The following is a 19895-nucleotide window of genomic DNA, read 5'->3' as shown; positions in this document are numbered from 1 at the left end:
ACCTCAGTTCGCTTAGAGTGATGAAACACTTCCCATAAGTTTAATAAAATATAATTTTATTTAGTATATTAAAATGACATAAAAATACAAACACATTTGTAAGCAAGGAAAATCCTAAATAACTTGAGAGAGGTATATTATGAAATTTAGATGAGCTAAATAATTAATAAAATAACTGAAATATCGATTCCCATTGGAAAAAAGGTCTGTATTTTAACAACCAAAAAAATATACTATACTGTGGGTACGGAAAGTATTCAGACCCCTTTACATTTTTCACTCTTTGTTTCATTGCAGCCATTTGGTAAATTCTAAAAAGTTAATTTTTTTTCTCATTAAAGTACACTGTGCACCCCATCTTGACTGAAAAAAAAACAGAAATGTAGAAATTTTTGCAATTTTACTAAAAAAGAAAAGCTGAAATATCACATGGTCATAAGTATTCAGACCCTTTGCTCAGACACTCATATTTAAGTCACATGCTGTCCATTTCCTTGTGATCCTCCTTGAGATGGTTCTACTCCTTCATTGGAGTCCAGTTGTATTTAATTAAACTGATAGGACTTGATTTGGAAAGGCAAACACCTGTCTATATAAGACCTCACAGCTCACAGTGCTCACAATTTTTGATAATTTTCCTATTTTTTTTACAAATAAACTCAGGTCATATCGAAGAAATTTTACCACTATCATGAAGTACAATATATCTCATAATCAGTGGGATTTGTTGAAGCGTTCCAGAGTTATTATCTCATAAATTGACACTGGTCAAAATTGTAAAATTTGGCCGGTCATGAAGGTGAAAACAGGCTCAGGGGTGAGGGGATTAAAGAAAAACTAACAGGCCTGTGACAGCCAGAATTCTTGCTGGTTGGTAGGTGATCAAATACGTATTTCATGCAATAAAATGCTATTTATGAGGGTCAGTCAAAAAGTAATGCCTCCTATTTTTTTCTCCTTTTAATTGGCAAGAAATTCAAATGCAATTACATAGGTTGAAAACCACAACATTAACGATTAATTTGGCACTTTTCAATATAATCTCCATCCATTTCCACAGTCTTGGTCCACCGTTTAACAAGGGCATGTATTCCAGCATGGTAAAAAGCATTCTTGGGACCCACCGTGCACAAACTTTTCTGTATCCCAGTTGTCCAATAATTTTCATCACACTGCCTTTACTGAGGCAGATAATGCCACACAATTCATCTGCAGTCACCCGGCGGTCACCAACAATGATGTCATCGACTCGCTGAATGTTGCTTGGAGTCACTGCGGTTACTGGCCTGCCACTCCGCATTTTGTCAGCCAACGGTGATGGCCTTCAGCTGTGTTACAGCGACGAACCCATCGTCTAACAGTACTGACATCCACTGTTGCATCACCCTACACATTTTGAAGTCTCTCATGAATTCGAATGGGCGTTTCACCTTCTGCATGCAAGAATTCAATCACAGAATGTTGTCTAATACAAACATCGATGTCAGCCATTTTGCAAATGGATACAGTCCTGCCACCTGTTGGTGCAGGAAGTTGCAATTGCTGTGGATTGGAGAAGAAGGTTTGAGGAATTGTGCCAAATACCTTATTTAAGGAGAAAAAAAATAGGAGGCATTACTTATTGACTGACCCTCATACTTATTGACTGACCCTCGTATTTGTCTCATTTAATGTTCTAGCTTCTGCAATCACTCAAATCTTTTCACACACTCCATCCGTATTAGCACCTCTCTCCTCTCCTATGTACAGCTCTCACTCTCTTTCCACATTCTTAAATCACACAGATCCATTCACTCCAAACATAAACACGAGAAGCTCTCACAAATCACTTAACCATCTGCTCACTCTCTCTAGTCTTCTTCTCCTAGTCACAGGAAATATCTCTCCTATTCCCAGCCCTTCTTGTAATAGTAAGTATAACCCCTTCCCTCCTACTACACATAGAAACCCTGCAAATCTCATTAGTATTCTTTGCATGCCTTTTGTTTCCTTTAAGAATGCCTTTTGGAACCCACAGTCTCTAACATTATGTCCTCTGTCTATCTAAAATGAAATTTGTCAAAAACTGAACTCATTTTGTTTCCTTTCTCTACTTACTTACCTATACCCAAAATTGTCATTTCCTTGTGTGGTTCTACCATTACTCCCCAGCAGCATGCCCCTTGTCTTGGGGTCATATTTGATTCAGATCTTTCATTCACCCCCTACATCCGATTACTCGCTTGCTCATGTCACCTACACCTCAAAAACATCTCTAGAATTCAGTCTTTTTTATCTTTGACTCTGCAAAAACTCTTACTGTTGCTCTTATTCATTCTGGTCTCGATTATTGCAACTCTCTACTAATCAGTCTCACTCTTACTAAACTCTCCCCTCTCCAATCCGTCCTGAACGCAGCAGCCAAGATCATATCCCCCCCCCCCACTACTACAATACCACTACCCTGTGCCAATCATTGCACTGTTTGTTCATTTGCTACAGGGTCCAATATCAACTTATCAATCTCACCCACAAAGTGCTTCATGGTTCAGCAGTTCTTCTCTCTCATCTATGTCTATCACCCTACACGTGCCCTCCGTTCTGCTAATGACCTGATGTTAACATCCTAAATAATCCAAACCTCTCACTCCTGCCTCTAAGAATTCTTCTGTGCTGCACCAGTTCTCTGGAATGCACTACCCATGGCAATTTGATTAAGCCCCAATACCAACAGTTTTGAGCATGGCCTAAAAATGTATTTCTTTAGATTAGCCTATTGACTCACCTCACCTTATAACTATTCTCATTTTAAATCAGGCCCCCTGTAGCATCTGTTTACACCCCCCATGCACTTAATAGCACTCTGTATCTCTGAACAGATACTGGCTTATGACCGGTTCATGCAGCTTTTTGTGAATAACCTATTAATTATATTGATGGATGGACTATACAATGGAAGCACTTTTTACCATACACCTTTCATGTCTCCCCTATTTCTTCATAGATTTTCATCTTGCGATCAGGGATATAACTCCTCTTGGTATCTGTTGAATTATGTGTTGCTCTGTAATGTTTTTATTGCCTGTACAAGTCCCCTCTGAAATGTAAAGTGTTGCTGTATATGTTAGCACTATAGAAATAAAAATTATTTTTTATTATTATTATTATTATTATTATTATTATTATTATTATTATTAAGATCCTGCGGTGTCCGTCTTTTCAGTCATGCACAAAAGGGTGAATGACCCTAAAAAAATGAACATCGCTGAACATAGTCAAGATGGAGTCCAAAGTAAAACTGCTGACTCATTATAATGAGTAGATTAGTCAGGCTTTCCATCTGAATCACATATTTTTGAGATTTGCATGGAAACTGCAATGTAAGTGCTCACCGTAGAGCACAGGATAAATGTGAACAGAGCCTTAAAAGTGATCCAAAATGGTCTGTACCCCAAAATGTTACCAAGGAAAGCTTCTAATCAATCCAAAAAAAAACAATCCCCACTCAGATCTCACTTGTTTTATGGGGTGCAAGTCTCCATGTAGTGTACAATACATTGTGCGCAAATTGAGCACAATGTATTGGGCACTACAATGACACGTTTTCAATTTTCACTCTGCAATATCCACAGCGTGCTTGTTTTCGGAAAACACCCATGGAGTAAAAATAGACACTATACCCATAGACGAATTCACAGAGTGTTGTAATTTACAAAATGGGGTCACTTGATGGTAGTTTCTGCTGTTATAGCACATAGGGGCTTTGAAAGAGGAATCTGCAAACTATTCAAGTAAAATCTGTCCTCCAAAAGACAAATAACGCTCCTTCCCTCAAAAGTCCTGCCATGTGGCCATACAGTACTATGCTTATGTGGTACAGTAAAAATTGTGTAATAAACTAGGTGGCAAGTTCTACAAATTTCAAATTTCCCCTTGTGAAAATGTAGAATATGGAACTAAAATAATATTTTAGTAGTAAAAATGTAATTATTATTTCTTCACTGCTTAATGGTATTAAATTCTGTGAAACACCTGAGGTGTCTATATGCTCACTGAGTTCCAAGATCAACTCATTACGGTGTATATTTTGTAAAATGGGGTCACTTATGGGTGGGTTCTGTTGTTTTGGAACCTTGGGGACTGTGTTATTGTGACATGGCACATGCAAACCATCCCAGCAAAATCTGTACTAGAATATGGCGTTCCTTCCCTTCTGAGCTTTGCGCTGTTGTGGAAATGTAGTTTGCGTCTACATATGGGGTATTACAATACTCAGGAGAAATTGCGTAACTAATTATTTGGTCTATGTTCCCATGATAGCCATTTTGAATATTAAAAACTTGTGAGTACAACATTTAAATTTTTCATTTTCACAGCCCAATGTTATACAATTCTGTGAATCACCTGTGAGTTTTAAATTATCCCTACACCGCTAAATTAATTCCTCTAGGGGTATAGTTTCCAAAATGGGGTCACTTATGTGGGGTTCTTCTGTTTTAGCATCTCAAGGGGCTCTCATAATGTGACAAGAGGACTATCTGTTCAGCAAAAAATTGTGCTCCAAAAGAAAAATGGTTCTCCGTCCTTCAAAGCCCTGCCGTGTGCCCAAACACTAGTTCCCGACCACATATGTGATATCCCTGTACTCAGGAGAAATTGCACAACAAATTGTGGGATGCTTTTTCTTCTTTTACCCTTGTGAAAATGAGAAATTTTAGGCAAAATTAGCTTGCGAAAAAACATAATATATAATTTTCACGCCCCAATATTATAAATTTCAGTGAGTTGGTTTAAGAAGCTCATTCCACCCCTAGAACAATTCCTCATGGGTTGTAGTTTCCAGAATGCAGTCACTTGTGGAGAGGTTTCTTCTGTTTTGGCACATGGGGGGCTCTGCAAATGCGACATTGCATCCCCAATCTATTCCAGTAAAAATTGTGTGGTAATAGTCAAATGGTGCTCCTTTCCTTCCAAGCCCAACCATGCTCCCAAACAGTAGTTTCTGACCACATACAGGGCAAACCTGTGCTCAGGAGTAATTGCACACCAAACTGTGTGGTGCATTTTCTCCTTGTAACCTTGTGAAAATGAAAAAAAATGAGGCTACAGCAACATTTCAGTAGAAAAAATATATTTTTTCATTTTTTTTCTTCATGTTTGCATAAAATCTTTCAAAGCACCTGAAAGTTAACAAACTTTTTGAATGCTGTTATAAATACTCAGAGGGGTGCAGTTTTTTAAATGAGGTCTTGTTTGTGGGTTTTCTGGCATATACAGTGGCATGTAAAAGTTTGGGCACACCTGATCTGCTTAATCTTTCGGAAGGTCTTTTGCAGTCAAGCAGAAGTTCTGATTTGCCTCTCTAGCAATCCTACGAGCTGCTCTCACTGAAATTTTGCTTGGTCTCCCAGACCTTATCTTGACCTCCACTGTTCCTGTTAACTGTCATTTCTTAATTATATTTCGAACTGAGGAACAGGCAACTTGAAAACAATTTCCTATCTTCTTACAACCTTCTCCTGCTTTGTGGGCCTCCACCATTTTCATTTTCAGAGTGCTAGGCAGCTGCTTAGAAGAACAAATGGCTGCTGTTTTTTGGCACATGGTTAGAGGAGGCTGGGTTTTTATAAAGCTGTGAATTTGCATCACCTTGCCTTTCCTGATGATGATAGTGAACAAGCCATAACCCTAACAGGCTAATTAAGGTCTGAAACCTTGGTCAAAGTTATCTGAGCACTCAAATCTCCAAGAGTGCCCAAACTTTTGCAACGGCCCATTTTGCAATTTTTAAAATGTAAAAGAGGACAATATATATATATATGTGTGTGTGTGTGTGTGTGTATATATATATATATATATATATATATATATATACAGTACAGACCAAAAGTTTGGACACACCTTCTTATTTAAAGATTTTTCTGTATTTTCATGACTATGAAAATTGTACATTCACACTGAAGGCATCAAAACTATGAATTAACACATGTGGAATTATATACTTAACAAAAAAGTGTGAAAAAACTGAAAATATGTCTTATCTAGGTTCTTCAAAGTAGCCACCTTTTGCTTTGATGACTGCTTTGCACACTCTTGGCATTCTCTTGATGAGCTTCAAGAGGTAGTCACCGGAAATGGTTTTCACTTCATAGGTGTACCCTGTCAGGTTTAATAAGTGGGATTTCTTGCCTTATAAATGAGGTTGGGACCATCAGTTGTGTTGTGCAGAAGTCAGGTGGATACACAGCTGATAGTCCTACTGAATAGACTGTTAGAATTTGTATTATGGCAAGAAAAAAGCAGCTAAGTAAAGAAAAACGAGTGGCCATCATTACTTTAAGAAATGAAGGTCAGTCAGTCTGAAAAATTGGGCAAACTTTGAAAGTGTCCCCAAGTGCAGTTGCAAAAACCATCAAGCGCTACAAAGAAACTGGCTCACATGAGGACCGCCCCAGGAAAGGAAGACCAAGAGTCACCTCTGCTTCTGAGGATAAGTTTATCCGAGTCACCAGCCTCAGAAATCTCAGGTTAACAGCAGTTCAGATTAGAGACCAGGTGAATGCCACACAGAGTTCTAGCAGCAGACACATCTCTTCAACAACTGTTAAGAGGAGACTTTCTGCAGCAGGTCTTCATGGTAAAATAGCTGCTAGGAAACCACTGCTAAGGACAGGCAACAAGTAGAAGAGACTTGTTTGGGCTAAAGAACACAAGGAATGGACATTAGTCCAGTGGAAATCTGTGCTTTGGTCTGACGAGTCCAAATTTGAGATCTTTGGTTCCAACCACCGTGTCTTTGTGCGACGCAGAAAAGGTGAACGGATGGACTCTACATTCCTGGTTTCCACCGTGAAGCATGGAGGAGGAGGTGTGATGGTGTGGGGGTGCTTTGCTGGTGACACTGTTGGGGATTTATTCAAAATTGAAGGCATACTGAACCAGCATGGCTACCACAGCATCTTGCAGCGGCATGCTATTCCATCCGGTTTGCGTTTAGTTGGACCATCATTTATTTTTCAACAGGACAATTACCCCAAACACACCTCCAGGCTGTGTAAGGGCTATTTGACCAAGAAGGAGAGTGATGGGGTGCTACGCCAGATGACCAGGCCTCCACAGTCACCAGACCTGAACGCTGGACCGCAGAGTGAAGGCAAAAGGGCCAACAAGTGCTAAGCATCTCTGGGAACTCCTTCAAGATTGTTGGAAGACCATTTCCGGTGACTACCTCTTGAAGCTCATCAAGAGAATGCCAAGAGTGTGCAAAGCAGTCATCAAAGCAAAAGGTGGCTACTTTGAAGAACCTAGAATATAAGACATATTTTCAGTTGTTTCACACTTTTTTGTTAAGTATATAATTCCACATGTGTTAATTCATAGTTTTGATGCCTTCAGTGTGAATGTACAATTTTTGTAGTCATGAAAATAGAGAAAAATCTTTAAATGAGAAGGTGTGTCCAAACTTTTGGTCTGTACTGTATATATATATATTTTTTTTTGTCTGCCTAAGATACTGTACAAAGGAAATATGTCATCTTTAACTTTAGGCCTTTTGGAGGTCATTTAACTTTCATGTTGCTTAACTGTTCACAAAGCCAGTAATTTTGACCAGGGATGCCCAAACTTTTACATGCCACTGTAAGCCCCTCAAAGTCACTTTAAAAATGAAGTGGTCCATAAAAACATAGATTTTGTGCATTTATTTAAAAATTGAAAAATTGCTGCTAAACTTTTAACCTATTTAACATCCCAAAAAAAAAGGTGTTTTTAAATATGATTCTGATGTAAAGTACACATGTGGTAAATGTTGTTTATTAACTATTTTGTATTGTGTGACTATTTGTTTTAACCCCTTAAGGACTGAGCCACTTTGTAGGTTAATGACCAGGCCTCATTTTTTACATTTGACCAATGTAATTTTATGAGGTAATAACTCTGGAACGCTTCAACAGTTCCCATTGATTTTGAGAATGTTTTTTTCATGACATATTGTACTTCATGATAGTGGCAAAAGTTTTTCAATAAGACTTGCATTGATTTGTGAAAAAATTGGAAATTTGGCAAAAATTTTGAAAATTTCGCAATTTTCAAACTTTTAATTTTTATGCCCTTAAATCAGAAAGATACAGTATGCCACACAAAATAGTTAATAAATAACATTTCCCACATGTCTGCTTTACATCAACACAATTTTTGAAAGAACATTTTTTTTGTTAGGAAGTTATAAGGGTTAAAATTTGACCAGCGATTTCTCATTTTTCCAATAAAATTTACAAAACCATTTTTTTAGGGACCACATCACATTTCAAGTGACTTTGAGGGGTTTATATGACAGAAAATACCTAAAAGTGGCACCACTCTAAAACCTGCACCCCTCAAGGTGCTCAGAACCACATTTAAGAAGTTTATTAACCCTTCAGGTGCTTCACTGGAACTAAATGTAACATCCCTGGTGGCGTGCTGGCTTGGCTTACCATCTCTCTCCATGCAAGCCCGCCAACTTACCCACCAGTCCAGGCTGCGCACTATGCTCCTCTACTTGCTCTGCTCCACTTCCCGTCTGCACCTACGGCCCTGCCTTGCTCGGCTACGCTTCCCGTCCTCACCTGTGACTCTGCTCCTATATCCCAGTCTGAACTGGTCCCTATCCAGCCTGTCTACCTGTCCGTCTGTATACCAGCCTTGTCAGCCTGTACCTACCTGCCTGTCCACACACCAGCTGAACCTGCCCATTCCTGCATACCCTGGTGTGGGTCAACAGCTGTGTGACCAGGGTCTGATCTGAAGTAGCACCTGGGCCACCTCCCTTGTCCCTACTCGGATCACGGAGTCGATTAAGCCGCCGTGCGTCCGGGGTCAGATCTGGCGAGGCCCCTAGCCACGCCCCTCCAGGCACCCCTCGGTTAGTGGCCCAGTCTGGGCCTGAGCGTAACACTGAAGCAATGTGGAAGGAAAAAATGAACATTTAACTTTTTCACAAAAATGTTACTTTAGACCCAATTTATTTTATTTTCACAAGGGTATCAGGAGAAAATAGATAACCAAATTTGTTGTGCAATTTCTCCTGAGTAAGTCAATATTCCATATGTGGGGGAATACCACTGTTTGGGTGCACGTCAGGGCTCGGAAGGGAAGGAGCATAATTTGACCTTTTAAATGCAAAATTGGCTGAAATTGAGAGCCCCTGATGTGAACAAACAGTGGAAACATACCACAAGTGACCTCATTTTGGAAACTAGACCCCTAAAGCAAAGGATTTAGATGTGTGGTAAACATCTTGAATGCCCAGCTGCTTCACAGAAATTTATAATGTAGAGCCGTGAAAATAAAAAATCTATTTTTTTCCACAAAAATTATCTTTTAGCCCCAATTCTTTTATTTTCACATGGGTAACAGGTATCTGTTGAATTATGTGTTACTCTGTAATGTCTTTATTGTCTGTACAAGTCCCCTCTGAAATGTAAAGTGTTGTGAAATATGTTAACACTTTAGAAATAAAAGATATTTTTTATCATTATTATTATTATTATTATTATGATCCGGCTGTGTCCGTCATTTCAGTCATGGACAAAAGGGCGATTGACCACAGTTTTGTGCACCTCTAAAATTAATGGACACTGCTGAGCAAAGACATGATACAGTCCAAAGTAAAACTGCTGCCTCATTAAAATGAAAGGATTAGTCAGGCTTTCCGTCTGAATCATGTATGTTTGAGATTTGGATGGAAACTGCAATGTAAGTGCTCACCGAAGAGCACAGGATAAATGTGAACAGAGCCTTGAAAGTGATCCAAAATTGTCTTTACCCCAAAATGCTACCAAGAAAAGCTTCAACTCAATAAAAAAAACAATCCCCACTCTGATCCCACTTATTTTATGGGGTGCATGTCTCCATGTAGTGCACAATACATTGTGCACAAGTTGGGCACAATGTATTGGGCACTATAATGACATGTTAGCAATTTTCCTTTTGCAATATCCACTGTGTGCTTGTTTTTGGAAAACACCCATGGAGTCAAAATAGTCACTATACCCATAGATTACTTCACAGAGGGGTGTATTTCCAAAATGGGGTCACTTGATGGGGTCACTTGAGGGTAGGTTATGCTGTGAGCATGGTCTCAGAAGCTTTCCATAGCTTGGTGACCCGGGGGTCGTTATGACGATACCAGGTCACCATGGCAATGGTTGGCTCCCTGCAATGACATCACTGAGGCACCGTACTGAAGGCAGTGGGAGCTCCTGTCCTTTTGCCTGCCTCCTGAGTGCTGAGATCCTGAGCGATCACAGCATTTAGGGGGTTAATAGGCAGGAGCAGCGCTGGCACCACTCCTGGGTGTTAGTGCAGGAGCTCAGTCACTGACAGCACTGAGCTCCTGCTCTGATCGGGCAGGAGATGCTGATATTTCAGCATCTCCTGCGTGATCATGCTGTGATTGGTCAGTGAGATTTACTGACCAATCACAGCGATCTGGGTGTGGGGACCGCCAACATGTGTCCCTGTACCTCTTCCCTTACCGATCAGCTTTCTGTGACAGCTGTCGGCACGGAACTGTCACTTCGTGTTTAAACGCAGTGACAGTTTAAATGCAAAGTTTTAAAATTGGAAATTTTTCCAAATTTTCAATATTTTCATAAATAAATGCAAATCATATCAACCTATACTTACCACTATCATAAAGTGAACGCCTTAACGTGGCTACCATGTACACATGAATTGGCCAATTTATGCTCTAAGATTTCTCATTTATTTCTATTTTATAGAGCACTAATGCTATTCAAATTCCATATATTTCAAGTTTGCATACTTATCACTACAGTGTGCTACTTAGTTTGTTAGTTAAATATGGAGGTAGCTGCTCCTAGCAAGCACCTGTACACACCTATTTCTTGTTTTGGAAGTGTCGGTCAGTATTTTCTGTTTCTTTTTTTTTCTCGTTTTTTTTCTGTTTTATAAAGTAAAATGTGTCCTAAAAAACAATCTTAGAACTACTGAGATATGTGGAGGTATTCCAGTGTTATTATCAAATAAAGTGACACAGGCTGGATTTGAAAAATTTGACCTGGTCAGGAAGCTGAAAACAGGTTTCGTCATGAAGGGATTAATGGAGCAGAGGCTGCACATGTGTACCTTCTTTAATCAAGAAAGACTACATAGCTATATTCTCAGAGTTCCACAGCGCCAATCTGGGGGGCCCAGTGGTTGGACTCTCAGCGATCAATAAGTTATCCCTTATCCTATGAATAGATCCTTTAATTTTTTAGCAATAGTTTTTTTTTTTTTGTTTTTTTTTAAGGTTGAAGGAAGACTAAGTCCATCTAGTTCAACCCATAGCCTAACATGTTGATCCAGAGGAAGGCAAAAAAAAACCATGTGGCAAACACTAAGCTCCACATTGGGGAAAAAAATTCCTTCCCGACTCCATACGACAATCAGACTAGTTCCCTGGATCAACGCCCTATCAAGGAATTTAGCATATATAACCTGTAATATTATACTTTTCAAGAAAGGCATCCGGGTCCTTCTTAAATTTTAGTAGTGAATAGTGTTGAGCGAGTATGTTCTATTAACCCTTTCGCCGAGTATGCTCGGGCCGAGCTCCGAGAATTTACAGCTGATCGGTGATATGGTTGAATCGCTCCGGTGTGCTTGATTTGTGACTGTTTGACAGTTTTATTACATGAGAGGAATGTCTATTTCTTACACATTCCTCACATGTAATAAAGCTGTCAAACAGTTGCAAATCATGCACACGGGAGCGATTCAACCATATCACCGAGCAGCTATAAATACTCGGACAGAACATACTCGCTCAACAGTAGTAGTGAATCACTCATTACAACATCATGCGGCAGAGAGTTCCATAGTCTCACTGCTCTTACAGTAAAGAATCCCCATCTGTGATTATGATTAAACCTTCTTTCCTCCAGATGTAGAAGATGCCCCCTTGTCCCCGTCTCAGGCCTCAGAGTAAAAAGATCAGTAGAAAGGTCTTTGTACTGTCCCCTCATATACTTGTACATAGTAATAAGATCACCCCTAAGCCTTCGTTTTTCCACAGTAAATAACCCCAAGTGTAATAACCTGTCTTGGTATTGCAGACCCCCCAGTCCTCTAATAACCTTGGTCGCTCTTCTCTGCACCCTCTCTAGTTCAGTTATGTCTTTCTTATACACTGGAGACCCGAACTGTACACAGTATTCTAAGTGTGGTCGCACTAGTGACTTGTATAGAGGTAAAATTATGTTCTCCTCATGAGCATCTATGCCTCTTTTAATGCATCCCATTATTTTATTTGCCTTTGCAGCAGCTGCCTGACACTGGCCACCAAACGTGAGCTTGTCGTCCACCAATACACCCAGGTCTTTGTCAGTTTCAGTTTTGCCCAGTGATTTACAATTAAGCATATAATTATATATATTATTTCCTCTGCCCAAGTGCATTACCTTACATTTATCCCCATTAAAGCTCATTTGCCATTTATCAGCCCAAGCTTCTAGTTTACATAGATCCTCCTGTAATATAAAATTGTCCTCCTCTGTATTGATTACCCTGCACAGTTTAGTGTCATCTGCAAATGTTGAAATATTACTCTGTATGCCCCCTACAAGGTCATTAATAAATATGTTAAAAATAAGCTGGCCCAATACTGACCCCTGTGGTACCCCACTGTTAACTGAGACCCAGTCTGAGTGTGTTCCATTAATAACCACCCTTTGTTTCCTATCACTGAGCCAATTCTTTACCCACATACATATATTTTCCCCTATCCCCATTGTTCTCATTTTATGTATCAACCTTTTGTGTGGAACCGTATCAAAAGCGTTTGAAAAGTCCATATACACAACATCCACTACATTTCCTTGGTCGAGTCCGGAACTTGCCTGATCAGATTAGTTGGACAGGAACCCATGTTGATATAGAAGGGGCCGGAGCCGTACTTGTAGGTAAAGGCCCGCATGACTGTGATTGGGCCAGGAGAGTATAGGGACTTGAGTTACTGTTAGGGCATTGGATGGAAAAAGGGGGGGGGTGGAGTAAAGAAAGGGGGTATAAAGGGGAAAAGTGCGGGAAAGGAGCCATTACAGGGGTTATCCTACTGTGAACAGTCCCACCCACCCACCCTTGTATTTTGATAAGGGAGTTTTTAATTTGTTTTATAAAAAAAAAAAAAGAAAAAAAATGGTTAGACTGTTAGAGCTATATACATATATGCAGTTATAGATATCTCTAAGTTTGTAAGGAAGTCATAGTGGCCGGGGCGGTGTGTGTGTGTGGGGGGGGTCCTTGGAGTTGGTGGAATTTGTTATGGGGGGAATTTATATGGATGATTCCCTTCAGGATGGAATTATGGTCGGCTGATCTGGCACTTAATGGGGCTCTGGACGGGGTGTACCCTGGGAGCCAGTGGAGGCGTTCTTTTACCACTGATGGTGGTTTGGTGCCCTTGAGGGGTCACGGCTAAGGGTAGAGGATAATCAGATTGGAAAACACTTGAATTTTAAATGTGCCAGATCTTGGAGCTTCAAGGACCTTCCCTCCCCATAATGTTCAGCATTTAATTATTATTGTTATTGTTTGTTAATAAATGGCCGCTATGGCCAATTATATCCAAATAAACCTGTCTCAAGTATATTATTAAATAGAAATGGAAGGGTATGGGGAGAGGGAAGAGGATCTTATCGGATGGATGGTAGGAAAGGAACGAGTTGGCCATACACGGTCATGGGTCATGAGGTTATTCTTCTTCAGATACTCTAGTATAGCATCTCTTAGGAAACCCTCCAGGATTTTACCCACAGTAGAGGTTAAGCTTACTGGCCTATAATTTCCAAGTTCAGTTTTTGTCCCCTTTTTGAATATTGGCACCACATTTGGTATACGCCAGTCGTGTGGTACAGACCCTGTTATTATGGAATCTTTAAAGATTAAATATAATGGTCAATCTATGACGTTACTTAATTCCTGCAGTACTCACGGGTGTATCCAATCTGGGCCCGGGGATTTGTCAACTTTAGTGATTTTTAGACGCCGCCGTACTTCCTGCTGGGTTAAGCAAGTGACATTTAATGGAGATTTTTTGTCATCACTAATCATGTTTTCTGTCATGCGATTTTCTTCTGTAAATACGGTTGAAAAAAAATCATTTAGCATATTGGCTTTTTCCTCATCGTCATCCATCATTTCACCCTGACTATTGTTAAGGGGGCCAACACTATCATTTTTTAGTTTTTTACTATTTATGTAGTTAAAGAATATTTTGGGATTATTTTTACTCTGTGGCAATGAGTCTCTCTGTCTCAATCTTTGCTGCCTTGATTTTGTTTTTACAGAATTTATTTAATTTTCTATATTTATTTAATGCTTCATCACTACCTACTTGCTTTAGTTCTCTAAATGCTTTCTTTTTGTCACTTATTGCACCCCTTACAGCTCTATTTAGACATAGTGGTTTCCTTCTATTTCTAGCATGTTTATTCCCATAGGGTATATATTGTGCACAGGTCCTATTCAGGATGCTAATAAATGTCTCCCATTTGCTTTGTGTAGTTTTATGTCTCAGGATATCGTCCCAGTTTATTGCACTAAGATCATCTCTCAACCGTTAGAAATTTGCCTTCTTGAAGTTTAGTGTCCTTGTAACCCCTCTACTACACATCTTATTAAAGGTTACATGAAAACGTATTATTTTGTGATCACTATTACCCAACTGACTCCCAACTCGTATATTTGATATGTGGTCTGGCCTGTTGGTTAATATTAGGTCTAGCAGTGCCCCCCTTCTTGTTGGGTCCTGAACCAGTTGTGAAAGGTAATTGTCTCTCATAGTTGTCAAAAACCTATTACGTTTGCTTGAATTACAGGTTTGTGTTCCCCAATGTACTTCAGAGTAGTTGAAGTCCCCCATGATAATGACTTCTCCTTGAGTCGCTGCTTCATCTATTTGCTTTACAAGGATATCCTCCGCTGCTTCCATTATTTTTGGAGACTTATAACAAACCCCTATCAGTAATTTATTATTTTTTCCCCCTCCCCTTATCTCCACCCACAGGGACTCTACATTTTCATTAGATTCCCATATATTCTCAAGCAAGATGGGTTTTAAGGATGATTTTACATATAAACACACACCCCCTCCTCGCTTGTTTGTACGGTAATTTCTGAACATACTATAGCCCTGTAAATTAACTGCCCAGTCATGGCTCTCATCCAGCCATGTCTCAGATATCCCCACCATGTCATAATTATTTTCCAACAAAATTAATTCTAATTCCTCCATTTTGTTGGTGAGGCTTCTGGCATTAGTGTACATACATTTTATGTATCTCTCTGTACCTCTATTCCTTCTTACTATATTGACTCTTCTAACCCCACCTCTAATTTCTTTTGTTTGTGCCCAGGTCACTATCTGCACTATCTTCCCCACCTATAAAATTAATACCCTCCCCCCCAATCCCTAGTTTAAACACTCCTCCAACCTTCTAGCCATTTTCTCCCCCAGCACAGCTGCACCCTCCCCATTGAGGTGCAGCCCGTCCCTAGCATAGAATCTGTAGCCAACTGAGAAATCTGCCCAGTTCTCCAGGAACCCAAATAGCTCCTTCCTACACCAGTTCCTGAGCCACTTATTTATCTCCCTAATCTCCCATTGCCTCTCTGGCGTGGCACGTGGTACAGGCAGTATTTCAGAGAATACCACCTTAGAGGTCCTTGCTTTAAGCTTGCAGCCTAATTCCCTGAAATCATCTTTAAGGACCTTCCACCTACCTCTAACTTTGTCATTTGTGCCAATGTGCACCATGACCGCTGGGTCCTCACCAGCCCCTCCCAGTAATCAGTCAACCCGATCAGCGATGTGCCGGACTCGAGAGCCAGGTAGGCAGCACACTGTTCGACGATCCCTGTCTTTGTGACAGATTGCCCTATCTGTTCCCCTAATAATTGAGTCCCCCACTACCAACACCTGCCTGGCCTGCCCTGCTCTCCTATTTCCCCCCTAACTGGAGCTGACACTCCTCCGGCTTTCGGAGAACATGCCTTGCTGCAGCGGTGCTGCCCCTGTACCGACACCCCCCTCATCTGCCAACTTTGCAAACTTATTGGGGTGTGCCAGATCAGGACTAGCCTCCCTGGCACTCTTCCCTCTACCCCCCCTTCTAACTGTCACCCAGCTAGCTGCCTCACTGTCCGGCAGCTCCCTACTACCACCCTCCCCCACATCTACCCCAGTGAGCAGCTGTTCAGTGAGCAGCAGACTCCTTTCCATATTGTCAATGGATCTCAGTGTTGCCAGCTGCTCATTTAGATCCAGTACCTGGGTTTACAAACGCACAATGTGCACACATCTTGCACAGCAGTATGCAACCCCGACCGGCTGTTCAGGGATTGCATACATGTGGCAAGATGTACACTGCGTAGCATCGTCAATAAAGGAGCTAATTTCCTAATGGGGATTGCAATTCAGTCCAAATTCCTCCCTTCCAAACTCCCTGTAGTCAAGTCACTGAAAAACAAGTCACACTCTTACTTCCGCTTGCACTTACGCTCCGGTCACACTCAGCTCGTTCACACTTGAGCTCAATGCACTTTCAATAAGTTGAATAACCCTTTAAATTATATTCACACTTAGGGTAGGGACACCCAAAAGTATGAAGAATCACTCCAAGATCTAGAAAAGTGGGACAATTTTATTTCTCACTTCCTTGTCATCCATTTTCAGTCCGTTTTTTACACCAGCAGCTATTAATCATTTACAGGACCATTTACAGTTTGTTTTCTCCCTTACAAAATTGCAATGTATCCGTAAAAGTTGGATGTTACACTCTGGCTTCGTACGGTATCCAATTAGTTTTACGCTCTCGTACACTTGAATGAGTGAGTCTTATCCGATTTATGGATTAGCACATTCTGCGATTTTTTTATTTATTTCAACATGCAGATTTGGTCAGTGAAAAAAATCACCCATTTGATAACATTGGTCTGAGTGCTGTCCGTTGTTTTCTCTTTCCCACGAAAATATGGTTGTGGGAAAGAGCACGAAGTGTGAAATTCTATGAGATTTTACTGAAATTTGCAACAGTTTTGTAAGTTTTGTTCAAGGTGACACATATTTAGATGACAAGTTTCACTTAATAAAATCTTTTGGTCAATTACTCTTTTTCAATAAATATATGTGCCCTCAGATCCATCTAAGTATGTAGGTACTTGTTTTCCGTAGTAGTTTATAGTCAATCTATATCTGCATGTCTGTGTATACAATGCAGATGTAGCAACTGCTAACATGACACCTATGCTTATTGAGATGTGTAATTCTCATTTCAAATGAATGAAAACATATTTGCTTAATTATTAACATAGAGCTCTAAGGTGCCTTCTGCTATTAACCTAGCATGGTTGCCATCATGTTGACGACAGCTACATCTGGGTATGTACAGTACAGACCAAAAGTTTGGACACACCTTCTCATTTAAAGATTTTTCTGTATTTTCATCACTATGAAAATTGTACATTCACACTGAAGGAATCAAAACTATGAATTAACACATGTGGAATTATATACTTAACAAAAAAGTGTGAAACAACTGAAAATATGTCTTATATTCTAGGTTCTTCAAAGTAGCCACCTTTTGCTTTGATGACTGCTTTGCACACTCTTGGCATTCTCTTGATGAGCTTCAAGAGGTAGTCACCGGAAATGGTCTTCCAACAATCTTGAAGGAGTTCCCAGAGATGCTTAGTACTTGTTGGCCCTTTTGCCTTCACTCTGCGGTCCAGCTTACCCCAAACCATTTCGATTGGGTTCAGGTCTGGTGACTGTGGACCCCATCACTCTCCTTCTTGGTCAAATAGCCCTTACACAGCCTGGAGGTGTATTTGAGGTCATTGTCCTGTTGAAAAATAAAGGATGGTCCAACTAAACGCAAACAGGATGGAATAGCATGCCGCTGCAAGATGCTGTGGTAGCCATGCTGGTTCAGTATGCCTTCAATTTTGAATAAATCTCCAACAGTGTCACCAGCAAAGCACCCCCACATCATCACACCTCCTCCTCCATGCTTCACGGTGGTAACCAGGCATGTAGAGTCCATCCGTTCACCTTTTCTGCATCGCACAAAGACATGATGGTTGGAACCAAAGATCTCAAATTTGGACTCATCAGACCAAAGCACAGATTTCCATTGGTCTAATGTCCATTCATTGTGTTCTTTAGCCCAAACAAGTCTCTTCTGCTTATTGCCTGTCCTTAGCAGTGCTTTCCTAGCAGCTATTTTACCTTGAAGGCCAGCTGCACAAAGTCTCCTCTTATCAGTTGTTGAAGAGATGTGTCTACTGCTAGAACTCTGTGTGGCATTGACCTGGTCTCTAATCTGAGCTGCTGTTAACCTGTGATTTCTGAGGCTGGTGACTCGGATAAACTTATCCTCAGAAGCAGAGGTGACTCTTGGTCTTCCTTTCCTGGGGCGGTCCTCATGTGAGCCAGTTTCTTTGTAGCCTTGATGGTTTTTGCAACTGCACTTGGGGACACTTTCAAAGTTTGCCCAATTTTTCGCACTGACTGACCTTCATATCTTAAAGTAATGATGGCCACTCGTTTTTCTTTACTTAGCTGCTTTTTTCTTGCCATAATACAAATTCTAACAGTCTATTCAGTAGGACTATCAGCTGTGTATCCACCAGACTTCTGCACAACACAACTGATGGTCCCAACCCCATTTATAAGGCAAGAAATCCCACTTATTAAACCAGACAGGGCACACCTGTGAAGTGAAAACCATTTCCAGTGACTACCTCTTGAAGCTCATCAAGAGAATGCAAAGAGTGTGCAAAGCAGTCATCAAAGCAAAAGGTGGCTACTTTGAAGAACCTAGAATATAAGACATATTTTTAGTTGTTTCACACTTTTTTGTTAAGTATATAATTCCACATGTGTTAATTCATAGTTTTGATGCCTTCAGTGTGAATGTATAATTTTCATAGTCATGAAAATACAGAAAAATCTTTAAATGAGAAGGTGTGTCCAAACTTTTGATCTGTACTGTATATTAATGAAAATTGTAGATGTAAGGGACAGCTTATACTCACGGTGACTGCGCATAGGACCCGATATGTCCACAAAGTAGAATAAGACACAGAGCTCCGAGCCCCATGATGCTTCCTGGGTTGGGTGCTATAGAGTAGACGTGAGGGGTTTATAAAGGTTTTTAGCCTTAGTTCTCTAACCCTAGTCTAACAGCCTCATCAATCAGTAACAGAAGAGATTTTAGGACAGAAGTATGTAAACATTTGGCTGCCAGATAAAGACAAAAATACTTATTTCAAAATCAAAGCTGGTTCAGTATCCCACAACTCCAGCATAAAACATCACTGCACAAAGTGCAATGGAAAAAATAGCAGATAATAGAGATTGCAATAAAGGGACAGACTGCATGTTTTACAGTAGCAATACATGAGCAGATCTTTTGAAATTCCAATTTGCCGAGTTCCATAAGATTCGTAAAAAGAATTCAATCATCGAAGAAAAAAAGGACCATGCTTAACGTAAGAGCTTACACTCTACAGGAGACAGAGAGGACTTCTCTGATCATAAGAGCTTACACTCTATAGGTGAGAGAGAGGACACGGACCATAAGAGCTTACCCTCTACAGAAGAGAGAGAGGACCCCACTGACCATAAGAGCTTACACTACAGGAGAGAGAGAGAAGACCCCGCTGACCATAAAAGCTTCACTCTACAGGAGAGAGAGAGGACCTCGCTGACCATAAGAGTTTACACTCTACAGGAGAGAGAGAGGACCCCACTGACCATAAGAGCTTACAATCTACAGGAGAGAGAGAGGACCCCACTGACAATAAGAGCTTACACTCTACAGGAGAGAGAGAGGACCCCAATGATCATAAGAGCTTACACTCTACAG

General features: G+C 40.4%; 1 protein-coding gene across 2 annotated transcripts in view; it reads right to left on the bottom strand.

Moving 5' to 3' along the window:
• Nucleotides 1–19216, bottom strand: part of LOC141167053 (complement C3-like) — a 439340-nt gene extending 420124 nt beyond the window's left edge. For both annotated transcript variants that reach the window (XM_073654379.1, XM_073654380.1), the window contains exon 1: nt 19063–19216. In XM_073654379.1, coding sequence (XP_073510480.1) covers nt 19063–19127 — 65 coding nt within the window. In that variant the 5' untranslated portion in view covers nt 19128–19216. The remainder of the gene's footprint in view (nt 1–19062) is intronic.
• Nucleotides 19217–19895: the final 679 nt, after the last annotated feature.

Source organism: Phyllobates terribilis, unplaced genomic scaffold (genome assembly GCF_046119375.1).
Source record: "Phyllobates terribilis strain yellow unplaced genomic scaffold, ASM4611937v1 Scaffold_11__3_contigs__length_659146591, whole genome shotgun sequence".
Classification (NCBI taxonomy): domain Eukaryota; kingdom Metazoa; phylum Chordata; class Amphibia; order Anura; family Dendrobatidae; genus Phyllobates; species Phyllobates terribilis.
This window is presented reverse-complemented; position numbering and strand designations above follow the sequence as displayed.